The sequence below is a fragment of the Furipterus horrens genome, unplaced genomic scaffold, assembly GCF_987537825.1.
Source record: "Furipterus horrens unplaced genomic scaffold, mFurHor1.1.pri manual_scaffold_1, whole genome shotgun sequence".
NCBI lineage: Eukaryota > Metazoa > Chordata > Mammalia > Chiroptera > Furipteridae > Furipterus > Furipterus horrens.
Window position 1 is genome coordinate 161,975,131 of NW_028327171.1, and position 20,117 is coordinate 161,995,247.

The 20,117-nt window shown below is 32.9% G+C and overlaps 1 protein-coding gene and 1 long non-coding RNA gene across 2 annotated transcripts in view; one reads left to right on the forward strand and one right to left on the reverse strand.

Annotated features, from left to right (window-relative positions):
- The window catches only part of LOC150022156 (uncharacterized), a 122,417-nt gene that overhangs the window by 46,386 nt on the left and 55,914 nt on the right, over positions 1–20,117 (forward strand). The gene's annotated exons all lie outside the window — the stretch shown is intronic.
- LOC150022157 (sodium channel protein type 9 subunit alpha) overlaps positions 5,060–20,117 on the reverse strand; it is a 90,015-nt gene continuing 74,957 nt past the window's right edge. Inside the window, exons 20-26 of the mRNA XM_090280454.1 lie at positions 16,855–16,977; positions 12,891–13,172; positions 12,177–12,234; positions 11,138–11,271; positions 8,892–8,996; positions 7,961–8,231; positions 5,060–6,489 (exon numbers count right to left, since the gene is read on the reverse strand). Of these exons, the coding sequence (XP_090136580.1) occupies positions 5,297–6,489; positions 7,961–8,231; positions 8,892–8,996; positions 11,138–11,271; positions 12,177–12,234; positions 12,891–13,172; positions 16,855–16,977 (2,166 nt within the window). The 3' untranslated portion in view covers positions 5,060–5,296. The remainder of the gene's footprint in view (positions 6,490–7,960; positions 8,232–8,891; positions 8,997–11,137; positions 11,272–12,176; positions 12,235–12,890; positions 13,173–16,854; positions 16,978–20,117) is intronic.

The window sequence follows — 20,117 nt, forward strand, 5'->3', positions numbered from 1 at the left end:
TAATTAAAATGACAAAGGTTAAAGATAAAGAGAGAATCTTAAAAGTAGCAAGAGAAAAGCAGAGAGTTAGCTGCCAAGGAGTTCCCATAAGACTATCTGGTGATTTCTCAAAAGAAACTTTGCAGGCAAGAAGGGGCTGGCAAGAGGTATTTAAAGTGATAAAAAGCAAGGACCAACAACCAAGATTACTCTGTCCAGCAAAGCTATCATTTAGAATGGAAGGGCAAATAGAGTGCTTCCCAGACAAGTTAAAGCTAAAGGGGTTCATCATCACCAAGCCATTCCTACTTGAAATGTTAAAGGGACTTAAGAAAAATAAAATGATCAAAACCATGAACATTAAAAATATAACAAATTCACAACTATCAACAACTGAATCTACAAAAACAAACTAAGCAACAAACTAGAATAGGAACAGAATCATAGGTATGGGGATCATTTGTAGGGTTATCAGCAAGGAGGAAGGGGGAGAGGGAGAATGGGAGAAATGGTGCAGGGACTAAGAAACATAATTGGTAGGAACAATATAGACAGGGGGATGTTAAGAATAGTATAGGAAAGGGAGAAGCCAGAACTTATATACATGACCCGTGGACATGAACTGAGTGGGGGACTGTTGGAGGGAAGTGGGGTACCAGGTGGAGGGGGCCAAAGGGGTAAAATCTGGGACAACTGTAATAGCATTATCAATATAATATATTTAAAAATCATCCATTTATAGGAGTGAGAAGTAAAAAAACTACTAGGAACAAAATGTTAGCTCCTGTGTGGCTTTTCTTTGGCAAAACAACAAATAAATTATTAAATTGAATGATTAGATTATGTCTAGAATTATAAAAATTTGCAGTAAAAGAAAATGCAAAAAGTCATGTCTTTAGTTATGACCAAAAATTATGAAGCTTTTGAGAGTGGAGCATCCTGGTACTGTCTTTCCAACTATCATAAAATAATATATAACACAGGTAATAGAATATATGATAATAAAACCACCTAGTACATTTAATATATACATGATTCATAGTGTATGATAACATCACTATAATATTACTCTCTGCTATTTATAATAATTAACATATTGTAGTTTTTGTCTCCTACTCAAATAAAGGAGAATTTGGATCATTATTTAGCTAAATATGGGAATAACAACCTCAAATTTTTTTTCATGGAATAAGCTAAACCCTTGTAAATGTGCATGCATCCTCATTTTAGCTTGTTTAAATTCACAATGATCAAAATAGCTCAATTTTGAAATATTTTGGTGTATATGTCACATCACTACATGTTTATGACATATATGAAAAGGGTGGATGAGACTCTCTGGAGTACCATATTTACACAAAGCCATATAAAACAGAGAACATACTGTTATATTGAACACTAGTGGAGAGTGTATTGTGTTCCTGTGTGACAGAGAGGTAGCTAGGGCAACTATGTTTTTAAGTGGCAAATTGACAGCTACCCTAAGTACTATTGCTAATATAAACTCTTGATTCTGTGTTGTCAGATATTGTTCTAGTGGCTTCATGTGGATTTTTTCATTCTATACTTATGACCATATTATGATGAAGAATTATTATCCTCATTTTGTAGATGAGAAAACTGAGGTGTGTATTGGTTAAACAACATATTCAGCAAACTCCAAGAGTCATGGCTTTACTGGGATCTAAATACAGTTCTGGTTCTTGAGCCCAGGCCCTTTGCCACTATGTATGCCATACTGTCATCTCTCAATGCTATTACACACACACACGTGTACTCTTGACTGTGGCTGAATGTTTGTGTATTTTCACTTTCTGTGTCAATTCTTTTCCCTTTGGCACAAACTCTGTCATGGATTTCGGTGAATTGCTTTGGAACTCTATATTCTTTAGTCCCATCTTACTTATCCTGGAAGACTTCTTATGGAGGACATTTGAAATTGTTCATCTTTCAGTTTTTTAAAAAAGCAATCAGGAGCTGTAACTTATTTAGGGAAACACTGAATTTAATCTCCTGAAAGATTCTCATGGAAACAGAAAAGACATGCAAACATGATTTTTTTTTCTGATGACTTTTATTTATAGATTCTATTACAGTGTGTATGTCCCAAATATAACTGCAGTATAATAGATGACAAACTCAAATGTGAGCATTCATAGATGTATAAAATTTGTAGACTTCTATGTAAATAGTATTGTTATATTCATGGTTATACATTTGTTTTTGTGAAGCAATTCTTGTTCCCTTCAAGAACATGACATAATAAACCACCAATATTTTGAAAATTTGGTGATCTCTATACATAGCTCCTAAACCCAGACCAATTACTTGGCCATTCTAACTAACTTAGCTGGCCCTCATTACATTACTTTCATTAACATTTCTCCAAAATGTCTATTCAGAACTGCTTTATTTACATATGCATTTTATCTTTTTAATAAAGCTATCAAAATTCTATGAAATCATGCTGAACATTTTGGGTTCAGGTTTAACAATCAGCATTTTATAATTGGCCCACAAGTCACATTATCTTCTGGAAATGATGCAACAATCAAAAAGTAAAATGAAATTCTCCCGTTTTTATTCAAATTATATGTGTATACTCATGGTCCAATCTTTTTGCTTCCATTTTATTCTAACTTAAAATTTACAGTGTTACTGCCATTCTACATCATTAGGTGAAATGAGTTCAGTGATTATGTGATTTAGGTATTAATATGACAATGCCTTCTGGAGGGTGATAGCTCAGAATCAGTACAAAAGCATAACCTACATGAAAAGAGAAGCCTAATTTTTATTCAAGCTTATACTGTACTAAATGAGCTCTTGGATCTAAATATTGTTCTTAATTGATAAAAAGTCAAAACTAGACATTCCTGGGAAAATATGTATATGTACAAAACCCAAGTATATTTAAAAAAAATTATAGTTCATCATGAAACAGGAGAAAAAACTTTATATTTATATTTTTGAAATGCTAAGAAGAAACTGTGATGAGGAATCAGTTGCCAATATTTTTGTTTTTACACAGAAATTAGGAAATGCATAAACATTTATAGTAAGTTACACATAAACTTGCCCATCACATATCTTTTCATATTATAGTCTGTAAATATGCAAAATGCAGTTATATTTATATATGTTTAAAATAACCAGGATAGACAATTCAAATTAAAGGTGATATTAATTACTTAATTTAATGTATTAAAAAAATCTTACAAATATTATATATTTTGTATGGTTCCCTAATTAAACTGTCAAAATGTATTTTCAACAGGCTTAGTAAGTATGTGATGCAATGCCTTACAGAGTCTAGGAATACACTGCATGGTATCTTTTATATTAAATTGAAAAGTGGCTCAAATAATTAAAGATAAATGATTGAACATATGTGTAAAGAATCTTTGGCCCTAGATCTAATTTCATATGTACCTTAGGACAAATGCCTACATGTGATAATCTCTTCACTGATGCTGTAAAATACATCACAATTTAAAAATTTCTAGCTAGGAAGTTCTGTGGAAATACCTCTTTGTTTTTGTGTGACATTCTCATATCTATGTTTCTTAGTCTCTCTTCCTATCTCTCATTCTCTATACATACCTCTTCATCTCTATAGGTATGTTTAAATCTCCTTTATTTTTAACTAGCCAGAACAATCAAAAATGTATTCAAGGGCTTGTTATAGAAATATAATTCATATTATTTTTTAAGTTAAAAAAGCAAATGAATGGCATATCTTCTAGATGGTTGCATTGAAAACTCCCATATCTAAATGAAACTACTTTCTCCTTATATAGTTCAAATTTTTGCCTGCACGTGTACAACTTGATAGGAAAAAGACCTCATATTCCTGAAGTAAACTAAGGAAAAACTGTATCATGGTCCCTCTTTTCAAGCCATAACAATAATTTTTTAAAAACTAGATTTATAATCCTTGGTAGGAGGACACCAGCTAAATCAAAATGAATATGTGCTTTGTTAAGTATAAGCTTAGGATACTTTATTGATTGGTGCATAATATGTCTCATAGTCATGGAATTTTAAGTAGAAAGTGGCATCCTTCTCATTTTTAGATGAAAGAATAGCAGTCTACAAGGATTGTTTGCACAGATTAGGAAAGTAAATTAAGTGGCAAGAAAGCAAGTTGGCAAGAATCCCAGTTGAATGCTTTTTCATTCATTCTAAGGATAAGTTTGAATTGAAAGTCTGTCATATATTATGATTTGAAAGCTTGCCATACACAGTTAGGATGGTGTACAATTGATGTAGTAAATACTATGCTCAGGTCATGATCTGCTCAAATATGTACAATGGTGTTAAATAGCTACCTGCATATCAGAAAATACTTCATTGAAGGGAAATATTACTTTACTTAGCACTGAAGGATGTCTAAAAATACTGTATGAGAAAGCAGAAAAATGTGACAAGAAGATTAAAAGTTGGTATTTTGGGGCAGCATAGTCTAGTGTTAGATTATATAAATAATAGTGAATAAAACTTTCATTAGTTGTTTCTTTTTAAATTATCTTCTTTCTTTTGAGGGATGTGATACATATTTAGAATAATTTTTCATATTCTGAAGTTGAATGAACTAAGAAGTATATTAAAAAGGCAAGCTATAAAGAACAATAAAGGTAAATCTTAATTCTAGGTGTTATATTAGTCAAGATAAATAAAAAGTATTTGTTGGAATGAATAGCCTACATATGTTTTTAATTCCATAGCATTTTATAGGCACATATAAATTAGTTCTGATGCAATACAGAATAAATTTAAGCACTCAAAATATAGAATGACTTTTGTACTTGGATAAAAGAGTTTTGCTCACTAACACCAAAATGTTGGAACTAAACATTCATTACTAATGTCCATTTCTTCTATCAGGGCATTTCATGGGAAAGCCAAAGCAAAACACTTTTGTAGATATCCAGATGATAAATATATATGTGTGTGTCTTTGTATATACATGGGAAACATGAATGTTTACAATCCTGTGAAAAGATGACAATGCAGTTGTGAACATTTTCTACACGGTCTTGTGATTTATTAAAAGCAAATAAAATTAAATGACCTTTGTTTGCTGTAACCAATAATCCCTACAGAGTTACTCTCACAATCTTACAGGATCATTTACCAGTGCAAAAAACAGCCATTTGCTAATGTGTCCACCTGTCTTAGTGGATCAGAGCTAGTGACTGCACTGACTTTGAGAATATTTTGATAAAAAGTTTTGGCATAGACCTCCTTAAAAGAGTCTTATTAACATAAATACATCACCTTAGCAGGCTGTAAACAGTGTCGTAAACATGAGGCACTATTTTTTGTTTTCCATGCCATCTTTCCCTTTGTCTTCCTTTTCTGTTTTGTCTTTTTCATATTTCTCTTTGCCTGGTTTTGTTACGCTATCATACGAAGGTGGAGAGATGGCAGATGAGGTTGCATCTGTTTTTTCTGGACTCAAGTTCTCATTAACATTATCCAAAACCATATCTTCTTTATGGGGCAAGTCATCATCTCTGTCTCCATCTTTTATGTACATACTTGACATGTTTCTGACATTTTGCCTTAAGCGGTGACGCCTGTAAGCACGCTGAATGACAGTAGCAGACACATCCTCTTGTTTTCGTTTTAGTGTAGTTGTGATGGGTTCATAGGACATTTTAGAAGGATTTGCGGACATGAACCTTTCTTCCATCTGTGAACGGAGAGAGTCCATCTCTCCACCTTCACCCAAAACACGTTTTGTAAAAGCAAATAAGATGTCAAGACAATGAATTCGGTCGCCATTGACCATGGGCAGATCCATGGCAATGAGCTGGACTTGGTTTGGTTTTGCTATGAGAAGAGGAGGATCCAGGGCAGCTGCAAAATCAGAGAGTTTTCTATATTCTATAAACTGGGTCGCATCAGGATCAAACTTCTCCCAAACCTTGTAGAACAACTCAAAGTCATCCTCACTCAGGGGTTCAGTACTTTCTTCAGTAGCAACACTGAAGTTCTCCAGGATGACAGCGATGTACATGTTCACCACAACCAGAAATGATATGATGATGTAACTGACAAAATAGAAAATCCCAACAGATGGGTTCCCACAGTCTCCTTTAGCTTGGTTTCCAGGGTGCTCTTTATCAGGGTCACAGTCTGGAGGCCCACTATTAAGAATAGGTGCTAGCAGTCCATCCCAGCCAGCAGAGGTGGTAATCTGGAACAGGCAGATCATGCTGTTGCCAAAGGTTTCAAAGTTGAACATGTCATCAATTCCAGCATCCTTTTTAACATAGGCAAAGTTAGACATTCCAAAGATGGCGTAGATGAACATGACCAGGAAGAGCAGGAGGCCGATGTTAAACAATGCAGGAAGGGACATCATCAGAGCAAAGAGCAGGGTGCGGATCCCCTTTGCCCCTTTGATCAGCCGCAGGATTCGGCCAATTCTGGCAAGTCGGATCACTCGGAACAGGGTAGGGGACACAAAATATTTTTCTATCAGCTCAGCCAGAAACATACCTGGTGAGGAGGAAAGGAATAAATAGGCAGTATTTAAATTTCCATGCTACCGAAAAGCTCAACTCAATAGTTTTATCTGCCAGCTTATCTCTTATGATTTCAGGACTGCCATTTAATTGAAAGATTTCAAAATAACCAAAGGAAAACGATTAGACTTACCATTGTGACATTTCCCCTCCTTCACTAAGTTTGTGGACATTGATTTTCTCCCTCCACAATAACTTTCTTAATTATAAGAGTAATACCTACTCATATAGAAAATTCAAGCAATACTGTAAAATGCTACAAAGGAAATATAAATCTCCTGAAGTATCACCAACCATAAGTATTGTTAATATTTTGTTGAGTAATACTTCAGATAGTTTTCTATATAAGCACACATATACATACACACACACAAATGTAATCATGTCACATAAGCATTTTTTTTGTAATGTATTTTAGTCAATTGTGTAATAAAAATATTTCCATACAAATGACACCTAAATAATTTCTTATAGTTATATTCTATCAAAATAACCACACAGTGAAGAATTTTGTGTTGGTTCCAATTTATGATCTCTAAAATTTCTTCCTGTCTAAAATTTGTAATTCTAAAATAAATGCAATCCTAAAATTCTGGGCAAGGAAGGTACAGATAATTTTTAAAAAGCAAATGAGCCCTGGCTGGTGTGGCTCAGTGGATCAAGCACCAGCCTTCGAACCAAAGGGTCGCCAGTTTGATTCCCAGTCAGGGCATGTGCCTGGGTTGCGGGCCAGGTCCCCAGATGAGGGCGCGCAAGAGGCAACCATACACTGATGTTTCTCTGTCTCTCTTTTTCCCTTCCTTCTCCTCTCTAAATATAAATACATAAAATCTTTAAAAAAAATTGAATTAATACAAAAACAGCTATGGCTATGAAAAGAGAAGGGAGTATAAAATCATGTACTGTGATTCAAAGACATGACTAGGTTTGGTTGAGAAATGATTATATCCTATAGATTTGCTAAGTAAAAAGCCACAAGAATTAAAGATGGCATTTGTTAAGACCCTAACTTTACTTTGAATTCAGGAAGAATTTTCATGAAGAGTCAGCAATATTCTGGCTATCAATGATTACCTTTAAGCAAAGGGCAGTGCTCATATGTGGTAAAACTGGAAGTGATTTCAGATTCTGCATTGGTCTTCTAAGACATACCTATATTTCGTGCAGTTGCTACCATTGTGAAAGGTAATCTTAGAAATCAAATACTGATTCAAGTGGTACTATGTGCTGCCAACAAATAGAAAACTTGAGGCTCTGAGGACTGTAGCGTGAACCAAACAATTCTGACACAAAGGTTTTTATCTTGTATAGTTTTGTTTTTAACATTCTTTCATTTTACAAACCTAATCAAAAGTAAATTTATATTCAAGAAATAGGAAACTTCTCTGAGCATGTGTAGTTTAGTTTCAATTCAAAATGAAAATATGATTAATAAACGGTCTTACCTACAATGGAGACAATCACAATCACAAAATCAAAAACGTTCCATCCTATGGTAAAGTAGTAGTGTCTGAGGGAGATCAGTTTCAGCACACATTCTCCAGTGAAAAGGATAATAAAAACTACATTTATCCAATATAAGACATCATTCATGTAACTACTTTGTTTCTCTTTTTCTACCATCATTGTTACCATGTTGAGGCAGATAAGAACCATAATGCTGATATCAAAAGCTTGGTTTGTTACTAGGTCAAATATACATCCTTGAAATTCATTCTGCAAATAAACAAGGATAATATGGAATGTAGAGTAAATTTGGCAAGTAGTGTCGACTAATCATTATATTAGTAAAAATATTTTAAGGTATCTGTCTTGAAAATGTGCATAAATTATCCCTGGTCATAGGTTTGTACTTTCTATAAGAAATATAACTAAGGTTAAATCAAAGTCAGAGTAAATAAAACCTTTCATTATTTTTCAGTGTATCAGACCAGCATTCAGTTAGAATTGTATACTAACATTGACTTTTAAGTTTATCCACCATAGTATGTTATATTTAATTAAAAGTACATTTATTCTGGTATTCTACAGGCCATTGAGCAATAAGTTGTGCAGCTAATATAAAAGCAAATGCATATATAATTATTTTTCATTTTTATAGAGCAAAAAGTAAGAAGGAATATTAAGAACTAATACAGTGTTCAAATACATATATTTAATTTTATAAGGACTTTTGCTCAAAATATTAGAATTTTTTTTCAAAAAATTTTCAAAATCCATTCTAAATATTCACATATAAGAAATAGTTATATATTAAAGGTGAATTAAAAATAATTTGGAAATTTACATGCTAAAGATATATATATATATATACACATATATATATATATATATATTTTTTTTTTTTTTTTTTTGTTTGTTTGTTTGTTTTTTTACCCCTGGCCGAGGTATTGGCTTTTGTGGTTTCTTAGATCCCAGCTTTTTCATTGCATTATAATATTTCTTCTGTTCTTCTGTCATAAAGATGTCTTGACCTCCAAGGTAAAAAAAAAAAAGGAAAAGAAATCTAGTTAAAACCAGAATCATTGTCTAGATCTTTCCTCAGATTATTAAGACAGATTGAAAATGTACTAATATAAAAATAAAATTCTCTTTTTTTTTTAGATAGAGTGAAGGTATAGGAGAGAGAAAGAAAGGGAGAGAAACATCAATGTGTGGTTGCCTCTCATGTGACCCCAACTGGGGACCTGACTGGAAATCAAACCTGTCACCCTTTGGTTCCCAGGCCAGAGCTCAATTCACTGAGCCACACCAGCCAGAGCTGAAATGCATTTTATTAGGTGCAATATAGCTATACATAAACCCTATTTAAAGGATTACTTATGTATAGGCACATGACTCTCCATACTTAATGTAATGTGCATATATAAAGTATATGTATCACATATAATAATTATTGACTCAATTTCTTCTGATGAGGTAACCTGTGTTATGTTAAACGGCATGCTGGTATTTCATTTCATCTGCTACTTGTGTTACTGGGCATTTTATTGCTAAATAATAAACACAGTAGAAAGGGTTATAAGAAATAAAATTATTGAATATCTTTTTGATGATTTGGCTAATATTTTGGACTCTTATGAAGAGTAGGGGCCAAAAAGAATAGTAAAAACAGTGTTAGATTTATATTCATTTAAAAATACTATAATTCTTTAGCAGAGAAGAAATATATGATAAATACATAACACATGTATGTGTGAGTGTGTGTATTTCAAGAAACTTTTTAGCTATCTCTTCAATTCCACATAAAAGTATTTTAAAATAAACAATTTTGTGGGTGTTGGCATTATGCATAATAAAATTCTATGCATTGAAGAAATTACTAATATCCAGAGTCCCTACCTGAAGGACTTTCAAACTGAATATACAACCTTCAAAATTCAACAGCAAAAAATAAATAAAAACAAAACAAAAGAAAAACCCTAACATCTATATAAAATGTTTGATCCTTTTCACACTGTAACAGCCTAAATGTCATAAAGCAGGCCCAAATCTCTGCCTGTTTTTTAGGGTCTGCTAATTTCTTAAAATTACTTGTGATTTTTACAGATTCATGCATGTTTTACATTGATCTGTAATATCAACTTTTTAGTTATGGCATAAATTAGTATAATCCATATAATTAGAAACTTATTTTGGAGGTTTTAGTTCTGAAATCCTTACTTGGAGTTCAAGATGATCTGGTTATTGCTTCTTGTTAGTTTTCCTGGATTAGGTAATATTTAGTTTCCAATTATAGTGTATTTTAAAAAATTTATCAAATGCCTAATAATAACCAGACTCCACTTTCTGTCTTAGTGTTTTAATTCACCTTTGCTCTATTTGATAAGACATCTTTATGTAATTTTGATATTTATCTGATCTATTGATAGTAGCCACGAAAGAGAGTCTTCATAGCAATGTCAAGAGAAGCCCAGATTCATTATTGCTTACTGATGTGGGCTCAATATCATAGTGTGTCAAGAACTTACCAGAGGGAGCTAGGAAAACACTGGGGAGAGAATTCTGAATCAGAGGTAAAAGTCAAAGTACAGATTTTATCTTTCCATGATGATACATACTCTGGCTGTCAACATAATGAAGGGTGGGATAAAACTAAGGGGAGAATACAGAATGTTCCAATAGTTGAAACTGAAAACTCAGGGGAGTGCCTCACTAGCAATATTCAACAAATCCTAATTTCCATTCCATTTCTTCTGCTAGAATATAAACTCCTTGAGCTCAGGAACCATATCTTGTTTTGTACTTCCTCAAGTGCCAGCCCAAGACATACCACACCAACAATGACTCAGGGCAGAATGAAATAGCTACTTGTGAAATGTTATGAATAAATAATTAGTGCATTGATTTTTCTTAATCATTCAGTCCTCTATAGGAAACATTGAAAAAACCTGAATCGTTGCTATATTGCTTAAAAATAGTTATGACTTAGATTATTTTCTTCAGAGAGATAAGTGAGATTAAACATATATGTAATTGTATGATGGCTAATTATTCAAAAAATTAACGAAGTTCTAATGAAGATAATTACTGACTGATATAAAACTAAATTTCACATTATATTTTTGGGAAAATAATTGTTCCTATTTTTCAGTGCAATGAAAGAAATTAAAGGTACTTATCTTTTTCTTCTGTTGATTGAAATTATCTATGATGACACCAATGAACAAGTTCAGAGTGAAGAATGACCCGAAGATGATAAAAATGACAAAATAAATATACATGTAGAGGCTGTATTCATACACGGGTTGCTTGTCTATCTATAAAATTAACAAAAGTTAGCAGTATGTTGACAGTAACATTCATCATTTTCTTTATCACATGGTTTCACAGTGTAATCCAAACAGTTCTATTCTAGGTGAATTTGGCTTTTCAGAAGTCATGATATTATTGAAGTTCAACATAATCATTCTTAAAAACTTTTTCAACATCAAATATTTATTAATGCTTACTATATATATGTGAACATAATCTTCAAGTTATTGGTAGGGCAACTTAGTAACAAAATGACCTAAAGTATGTTTTTATTTTTAGGAAAAAACTGTAGAAGACATGATACCATATTTATATAAATTAAAAAAATTTGATTACAGACATTTCTTCATTGGATTTAGCTTTCTTAGTGAGGAACTTATTTCACATAAACACTTCCATGGCACTTTAAAACATAAAAATAAAAACTACAAGGGGAAACAATAGGGGAAAAAGTGGGACAACTGTAATAGAAAAAAAAACAAATAAATTAAAAAGAACTATGAATAAAACATGTCATTTTATTTTAATTTGATTAACTAATATTTACTGAACACTTAATCATCTCCAGGCTATGTTAAGTGTTCTACTTGCATTTTCTTGTTGGATCCTCATAAAAATCCCAGGTAGGCACTGAATTATTTTTCTGTATATAGTCAATAAACAGGTTCAGAGAGGTAATGTAATTTACTTAAATTCAGTTGCACAGCTTGTATGATATGCTAGGGCCTAAATTTGAGTCAAGGTCTTTCTCCAAATGCTGCACACCTAATCATTATACTATTAGGTGGAAATTTTTCAGTTTATGTGTACATACCAAGGACTCCTTGGAGCTAATGTTTGAAAATGGCCAAACTAAACTAAGGAGCTTTATAAAATGACAGATTTTAGTTTTATGGTGACCAATACTTACATTAACAGAATCAACAGCTGCATACATAATATCCATCCATCCCTTAAATGTTGCCTGTAAAGATAACATTTATAGAATCTGAATGTGAAGCTCATACTCTAAAGCAGCCACACATTAGTCCATTTAATGTTACATTTATTAAGTAATATCAAATCACTACGTTTTCCTGTATTTCAAAATACATATTTAATATAGAGGTTATATATCAAGAAAAAAAGACACATTTTTTAGTCACGTTCTAAATCTTAATCCTAGTTACTTATTTCTAGGTTGTTACAATTCCTTAATATTTTACACATGAACTTTAGATTTTTCCAAAGGTACAGGAGAATTTTATGAAAAAGGCAAGGAACGATTCATCTCCATTTCTTAAAGATTCTCTGTGCTAGTGGGAAGTCCCTCTCATTCCCCTGTAGCATAAAACTGGAAGTCCAAAAAAAAATAATTGTTCATTTTTGGAGCAATATTCAGATGGTGCAATGGTGAGGGGCCAAATGACTCCAACGAGTCAATTATCAGTTAATAATGCTTGAGTGCAAAAGAACCTATGATTTCTTGCTCATTCTTATGCGCAAACATTCTAATTAACAAGTCTCTTTTTAAAGTCACAAGGTACTTAATCTTTAATTTCTACTTAATAGATTACTTAAAATAATGACTTCTGTCAGTGTCCACTAAAATATCAAACATTCATGAAAGGGGTCACTTACAACTTGAAGCAAAGACAGGTAACCAAGTCCAACATTATCAAAGTTCACTTTCAGGTTTTTCCATTGCACATTTTGGGTACCATTCCTCAGTGCAAGACACTCGGAACGATTTTGAACTTGACTTGTAGGAAACCGTGCCCCATTTGAGGCATTAACACACTGAAAGAACTTGCCCGCAAACAAATTCACTCCCATGATGCTAAATATTAGCCAGAATATAAGACATACAAGTAGCACATTCATGATGGAAGGAATTGCACCTATGAGTGCATTGACAACCACCTAGTATTCAAGGAAAGAAAAGAATTATTAGGATTCATAAAAATGTTAAATGGGCAACATTAATGAAACACAATGCAGAATTAAAGAAGTTAGAAAAGCCACCCTTAAATGTTTAAGACATCAAATAAAGCAATCAATATATGTTAACTGAATGCCTACTATATGCTCAGCAGTATGCCAAGCAAAACTAAAAGAGACAGGAGCCCTGTGATCAACATGTTTAAAAAAATACACAATGAACACACAGTGAGACTATGCACAACAATACAAAACAAAATAACTAAGACACTATGAAAGCTTACATAGATGAAAAGTATAAATAAAAATAATAAACCAAAACCTGATATATGTAAGGTGAAGTCGTAAAATCTGCATACTCTAGAAAAAAAAGAAATTTATAAATATAAATCATAAAAAATAAATAAAACATACATTTAAAGGTTCATAGTTTTAGAATTACCAGTGCTAAAATTCTCCCATATAGAGAAACTACTGGTATATATAAACTAAAGTTAAGATTAAGAATCATTTAGTGGTACGAACCCCTTAGATTTAACTGATTTTGCTAGTTGTGTGATATGGGAATTCAGTTAAGGCCTTGGAAACTCTGTTTCCTCATCTGCAAAATGAGAGCAATCTTTTCAAATGTATTATTTTACAGTAATCCCAAAAATACTTTATTTAGGTCCTTGGCTAAATATAGGTAGTGCTGGCCTCAGTTAAAATGAAAATGAAGTATGGTTTATCTTTAATACTTTATTTCTACTTTTAAGCATTTCCATTGCTAATTATCACCAGCACCTCTTGCCACTCCAATGTTCCTGCACGGTAACTACTGTAGCATTTATCACTCTATAGATTATCTTAATGACCCCATACTTCAAAACCTACCTGTCTTCTGACACTTCAGTCCTAGTCCTAATATGAATGCAAATATGTTAAGTAACTAATTTGTTAAGCATTGGGCTCCCACATTTTCCCAATATATCAAGCAAGCTCTTAAGACATTTTCAAATGGTGAAACATTAAGGGTCTTTGATTATCTTTAAGATTGTCTAGAGCAGGGGTTGGCAAACATTTTCTAAAGTATTTTTTAGGCTTTGAGGGTTATATGATCATTGTTGCAACTATTTAGTTCTGCCATGTAGCAGAAGTATATATAAATGGGCACGGCTGAAATCCAATAGAACTTCCTTTATAACCATGGGCTTCGGTATGTTGACCCTAGTCCAGAACAATAGTTACTACCCTGTAGAGGTCATGTGGGCATGAAATTCTATTTAAAATGTTATGGGAGATGATTCACACTTTCATGAGATTCTTCAGAGTGTACATGACACTAAAAGGGTTAGGAAGAATGGGATTAGAGAATAAAGTTCAAAGCAGCTAACTCTTTTTCAAGCCTACTTTCCCATCCCAATTTCTTGCTAACCTCCCCACTGTGCTTATCAGCTATGCACACCGATCCTTCTAGACATTGCTAAAATGTACCTTGCATGCTCAACTCTGCACTTCTCTACCATGCAGCATCCCTGCCTGGAATGCCAGCCTGCCTGTGTTTTGGGGCCCACTCTCTGAGTCATAGCTCCAATGTCGCCTCCTTGTAAAGCCTTCCCAGATGTCTTCAGGCAACTGCACCCATCTCTACGTTCCTGTGGTACTGTGTGCTTACTATTTTATAGCAGACATCACAGATTAACTACTGTTCCTCTGTCTGTCTCTCCAAGACTATTGCCCCTACCCAGTCTTGGGGCATTGGATTCTATTCACCATGGCATTTATTTTTAGCATGACAGTTGACACATATTTGGTGTTTAAAGGTTTGCTCAAAGAATGTGAGCAGTGATGGGTCTCAGGGATACATGTACATGTTGTTCTGATGAGAAGCCATTGACTTCTGAAAATCAATAAGCTGAAGAGCCTCAAGATTCAAGGGACACTAACTGTAAAATGCCTCCAATCATTATTTAATTTATTTTTCAGAATGACACACAATGTGAAGAAGTATCTCCTTATTGCATGGTTAATAAATGTAACTAAATATACATGTTTTCTCTTCCAAATATATTGATATTAAAATGTTCACCTGTATTATAGATATAGAACAAAGCAAATGGTAAAATAATGGACTGGCTTAATCACTGAGGGAAGTAAATTTGTAGGGGAAAGTATATTATTTGTTCATAAGGTGGAGTATAATATCTGCTCGAGTTCAGAGATCAGTCTTAAGTTCTGTATAGACTATAATATTCTCTTAAAGCTAAAAAAATGAAGGTAAAGTCAATGAATTCCAATACCTTTTTTCTGTATAAAATAAAACATGTAAATTTTAAATTCTTGTATGATAAAAAACACTGGAATTTTATTTATGAATTTTTACATAATTATAACCTCTCAAGTATGTGGATCCATCATACACTGGATTCATCAGGCAGCAGAGTTGACAGTCATAATTAGGTTAGCAGAAATAATAATGGAGATCTGCTACACTACAAGATCTCTAATATTCACCTGAAGTTTCAGATTTCCAAGCCCCCTATCCCAGAGTTTATGATTCAGTAGGTCTGCGGTGGGGCATGGGAATTTGTATTTTTTAATCAGTTCTCAGATGATGCTGATAGCTGGTCAGTAGAGCACGCTTAGAGAAGCAGTGAGCTAGACTAATACGCATGTTAAGTTGTTGAAGAGACTATAGGTAGAGGGGAAATCTGATTAAAAAAATAAGTAAAATACAATATAATAAGGATTATATGTATCTCAACATAGAGAAAGGATGCCTAATTATGTCTGGTGGTGGACAGACAAGGCAAATTTTAATTGAGGCTTAAAAGAATGGTTAGATGTTTATCTGCTACATTGATGAATGAAGGCTGAGACAGGGCAGAGAGAAACATTCTGGCCAAGAGAACTGAGACATGAGAAAACAGATATAAATCTGGAAAAGAAGAAATTTGAGAGCAGCAATAGCTAAGGACATAGACTATTAGAGAAAATAAGGTCACTGTAATCCATGTATTTTAGAAAGAACTTGCTGGTTTAATACAGCTCTTACAACTAGGATGCTGGTAGTCATTTGTCTCACCTAGTTTGTCTTTGCAAAATGAATCTCTTTTCTGGCACTAGGCAGCCCAGTGCGAATTCTGAAAACTCTGAGAGCCTTAGTTTTTTCAGATGTAGTTTGGAGATAATCCTTCTTTTACTGAAACATATATTTTAAGGATGAAATTAAAAACAATGGCTGATGCTACTTCACTTTCTTTCTTTTTTCTTATGTTCCTGCACTCAAGGTAGTTCCTTAAAAAATATTATTTGAGCAGCTGACACCGGCAAGTCCTTGATGACTTGTATATGACAGATGTTTGCAGGACTAACAGTGTCCCCTTCCCTTGAATTTCCTAGCACAGGGAAGATTTTAATTTAAGAAGAGAAAAGTTACCTATTTGGATCTTTGCCTAACAATATTTGATTTACTCTTTGTTAAACAATAGGCACTGAAATACTGTGTGTATGTATGCATGAATACACACTTATGTATATGGACAGTTCATTATATGTATATATGTGCATATATCTAACTTGTGTAAATATAAACAATATATAATTTCTACATATCCATTTTTTCATATTTTATACTCCATTTAAAAATAAAAATATTATGTTAGGACGTTTAGTATTTTCTTACCCTCATTCCTTCAAATCTAGATAAAGCTCTTAGAGGTCTTAAAGCCCTAAGGGTCCGAAGGGATTTAATGGGGCCAAGGTCTGAGAAGTCAAGAGTCTGTGCAACCAAAGTAACCACAGAAACCTACAGAAAAAAATAAAAATTGCATTAGTGATTTCAGTGCAATAATAAAACATAAAAAGAAAAGGTTAATTTCAAAGATCACTGAGAGCAATGTAACAAGAACAATATGATTTTATATATCAAGTCATCTAGTCATTGCCTAAAAAAATAGGTGAGATGAATGTTTTTGTAAGAAACCAGATTTAAAGGAAGGTTAACCAAAATAAGATGAAGTAACAGAAGTAACGTACATTATTTCTTATATCTGAATAAAAATCACATGTACCTTTCACACTTCGGTAGTCAATGGTTATGTACTTGCATATTAATTCTGAACATTTAATTATAGCAACTATCAAAATTCAATTGCAATCAAACCCAGGGCATAACAAAGGGTGTGATTCTAAAGCTAACTCATAAGATTATGTGCAATTAACTCAACTAAATCTAAGCTTTAGTATAAACCTTATTCAAAAGCTATTTGAAAAATCATAATTTCATGATAAGGTATTATGATATTGAATATAATAGGTGCAAATTATTGAAAAAACTACAGAATAGTCTGTAACTGAGAATATATATATATGCATATATACATCTATTTATCTATTTACGCATACATGTATGTATACTGATGAATAATGCTCAATTTAAAATTTCTAATAATCAAAAACCTGTAGGAATCAAACAAGTTCATCCTCTGAATATCCAAACAGATCAGTGATTCTGAAATTTGAATATGCATCAGAATATTAAGAATTACGACTTCATGTTTTCAGATACAAAACAAAAAAATTTGTTATTAAATACCATATATCTTTCTTAATATAAAATAAATTCAATTTTACTTGTAAACTTTTATTTCCTAAACTGAATGATGAAAATAACTATTTATAATAACATTTAAAGGTTTTTGAATATCTTAAATCTTTTATAATAACTTTAAAAAGATCCATCATATTTATAGGTTAAGAGAAAAGAAATAACCTACATTCCTTCTATTATTTCTTATTTTGGTTAGCTTTTCTTTAAAACTATTATGTTACAAAAGCATCTACCTTACCATTTATTTTTATAGGCAGCAACTAGGTAACATATACATAAAAGGTGAGTCTAAAAACAAACAATATAAAATCACTATAACAGGGTATCAAAAATTAGATTTTTTTTTATACAGAAAGCTCAAGAAAACACATGAGATGTAATGTATACCTTGGGAATATTTTTTTTTTTTTTTGCACATCACCTATAGAGAAAACAAAGAATGTTACTGCTGTTAACATTTTATATAGAAAAGAGTTTAACTCAGCTTTAGATAACAGTTAAGAAATTCAACTTTTGAGTACATAGTATTAGTTCTGGCTAAATTTGGCAACTTTTGCTGTTTATAGTCATGCTTCCTTGTCATTTTGATATCTGTGAGTAATGCTGTATACATTTTCTGAAAAATTTGATAATGGAAACTCTTAGTTAAATGTTAGAGCACTTGTTGGTACTATAAACATTTGCATGTTGCCCTCTAATTCCAGACATGAGATGGAAAAAAAAAATTCCAAAAACTATGACTGGTTATGGGATATTCCTTCCCTAATCACAAACACTAGATTTTTAAAAATCTAGAAGAATTAGTAAAAGATGGAAGAACATAATTCATTCTGAGAAAAATAAAGTTGTGAGATTGAGGTCATAAATTAATTTAAGAAAGCCTTTACAAATAATATAAAATATCATATATAAATACATTACTATATATTAAAATAAAACATTAAAATGTAAAATAAAATAATTAGACTACCCTAAATAAGAATGAATTAACAATAATGGGTGTTGTATCAGTAATTTTTATTTGATGTCTTGATTTCAAAGGCTGTTTAAGGATCTATTTCCTGACTATTTCAAAGAGATAACTAAAAATATTTTTGCTTTGTTAAAAATAAATCATAAACTGAAGCATTCTTATGCATTTTCTAGCATCCAAGTAATCAATGGTTCGCTGAATTTATTATCTGAAATTATTAATGCTGATTTCTCTGCTCCACTGCCATGCTAGAGATGAAGAGTACGTGTTGGTTTGAATGGGGATAATGGCTGTGACTAATTTTGGTTTTCCCTATCATTATGACTGAGATAAATATTATGAAATTTCATTCCTTTTCTTCTCCCTAACATAGAGTTATTGTGCTTGAGTACTACCATTTTTACATGAATTTCAGCTAACCTATCAGGCAAGTTGATACACCTATCACCTTATTTTCTAATTTTATATTTAGAAAAATCAATATTTTATCTTTTTAATTTGTGTCTCTGCTCTTTTCCATTCCCACCTCCCACCTTTTTCATTTTGTTCATATTTCCAAAAAAAACGATATTCAAATTATGTGTATGTGTATATGTATGTATGTATATATATATATATAAAACATATCTCCTCTGATTGCAGTAAACATACATGAGAATAAATGATATCTTATAATGATACAGAAAAAAATTATATTTGTTGAAAGGTTTCTCTCAGATATATTTCTACTGGCTGTATTAATATTTCTAAAAACATAAATCTGGACTTCCGGCCAAGAGGCAGGCATAGACAGATATGCTGCATCTCCCTCCACAACTAAGAAGGAATACAACTACCTCAAAACTAGAAATAACCAGAAGTTCAAGAAAATCAAAGTGCCTGGAAGTCCAGCAAACAAACATATAAAGAAGAAATACTCATCCAGACTCGTAGGAGGGGTGGAGCCGGGGCGGAGACGACACAGCGTGGTGGTGGCAACAGTGGCAACAGCAGCAGGCCAGCGAAAAGTGCAGTCACATGGTTTAAAAAATTAGGAGGGACACCTGGGGAGCATTCCCAGCACCTCACCAGAGCAGCTCACTGTCCCAGCACCAGAGAAAATCAAGTCTTATTGCTTTTGACTGTGCAAACCAGTGGGGGTTGAGACGGAGGCAGAAACTGCCGATCTCTCAGCAGAGTACGCTTGTTTAAAGGGCCCCCACGGACCTAGAATGTCCGCAGACCCACTCACTCTGGGAATGACAGCCAAGGCAGCAGCTAGAGGGGCGCCAGTGTGCAGTGGAAGTGGGAGAAGTGCCTGGAAAAGGGGCGAGTGCAAGCAGCATTGTTTCTTCTCAGATCCCTCCCTCGCATACAGCGCCAC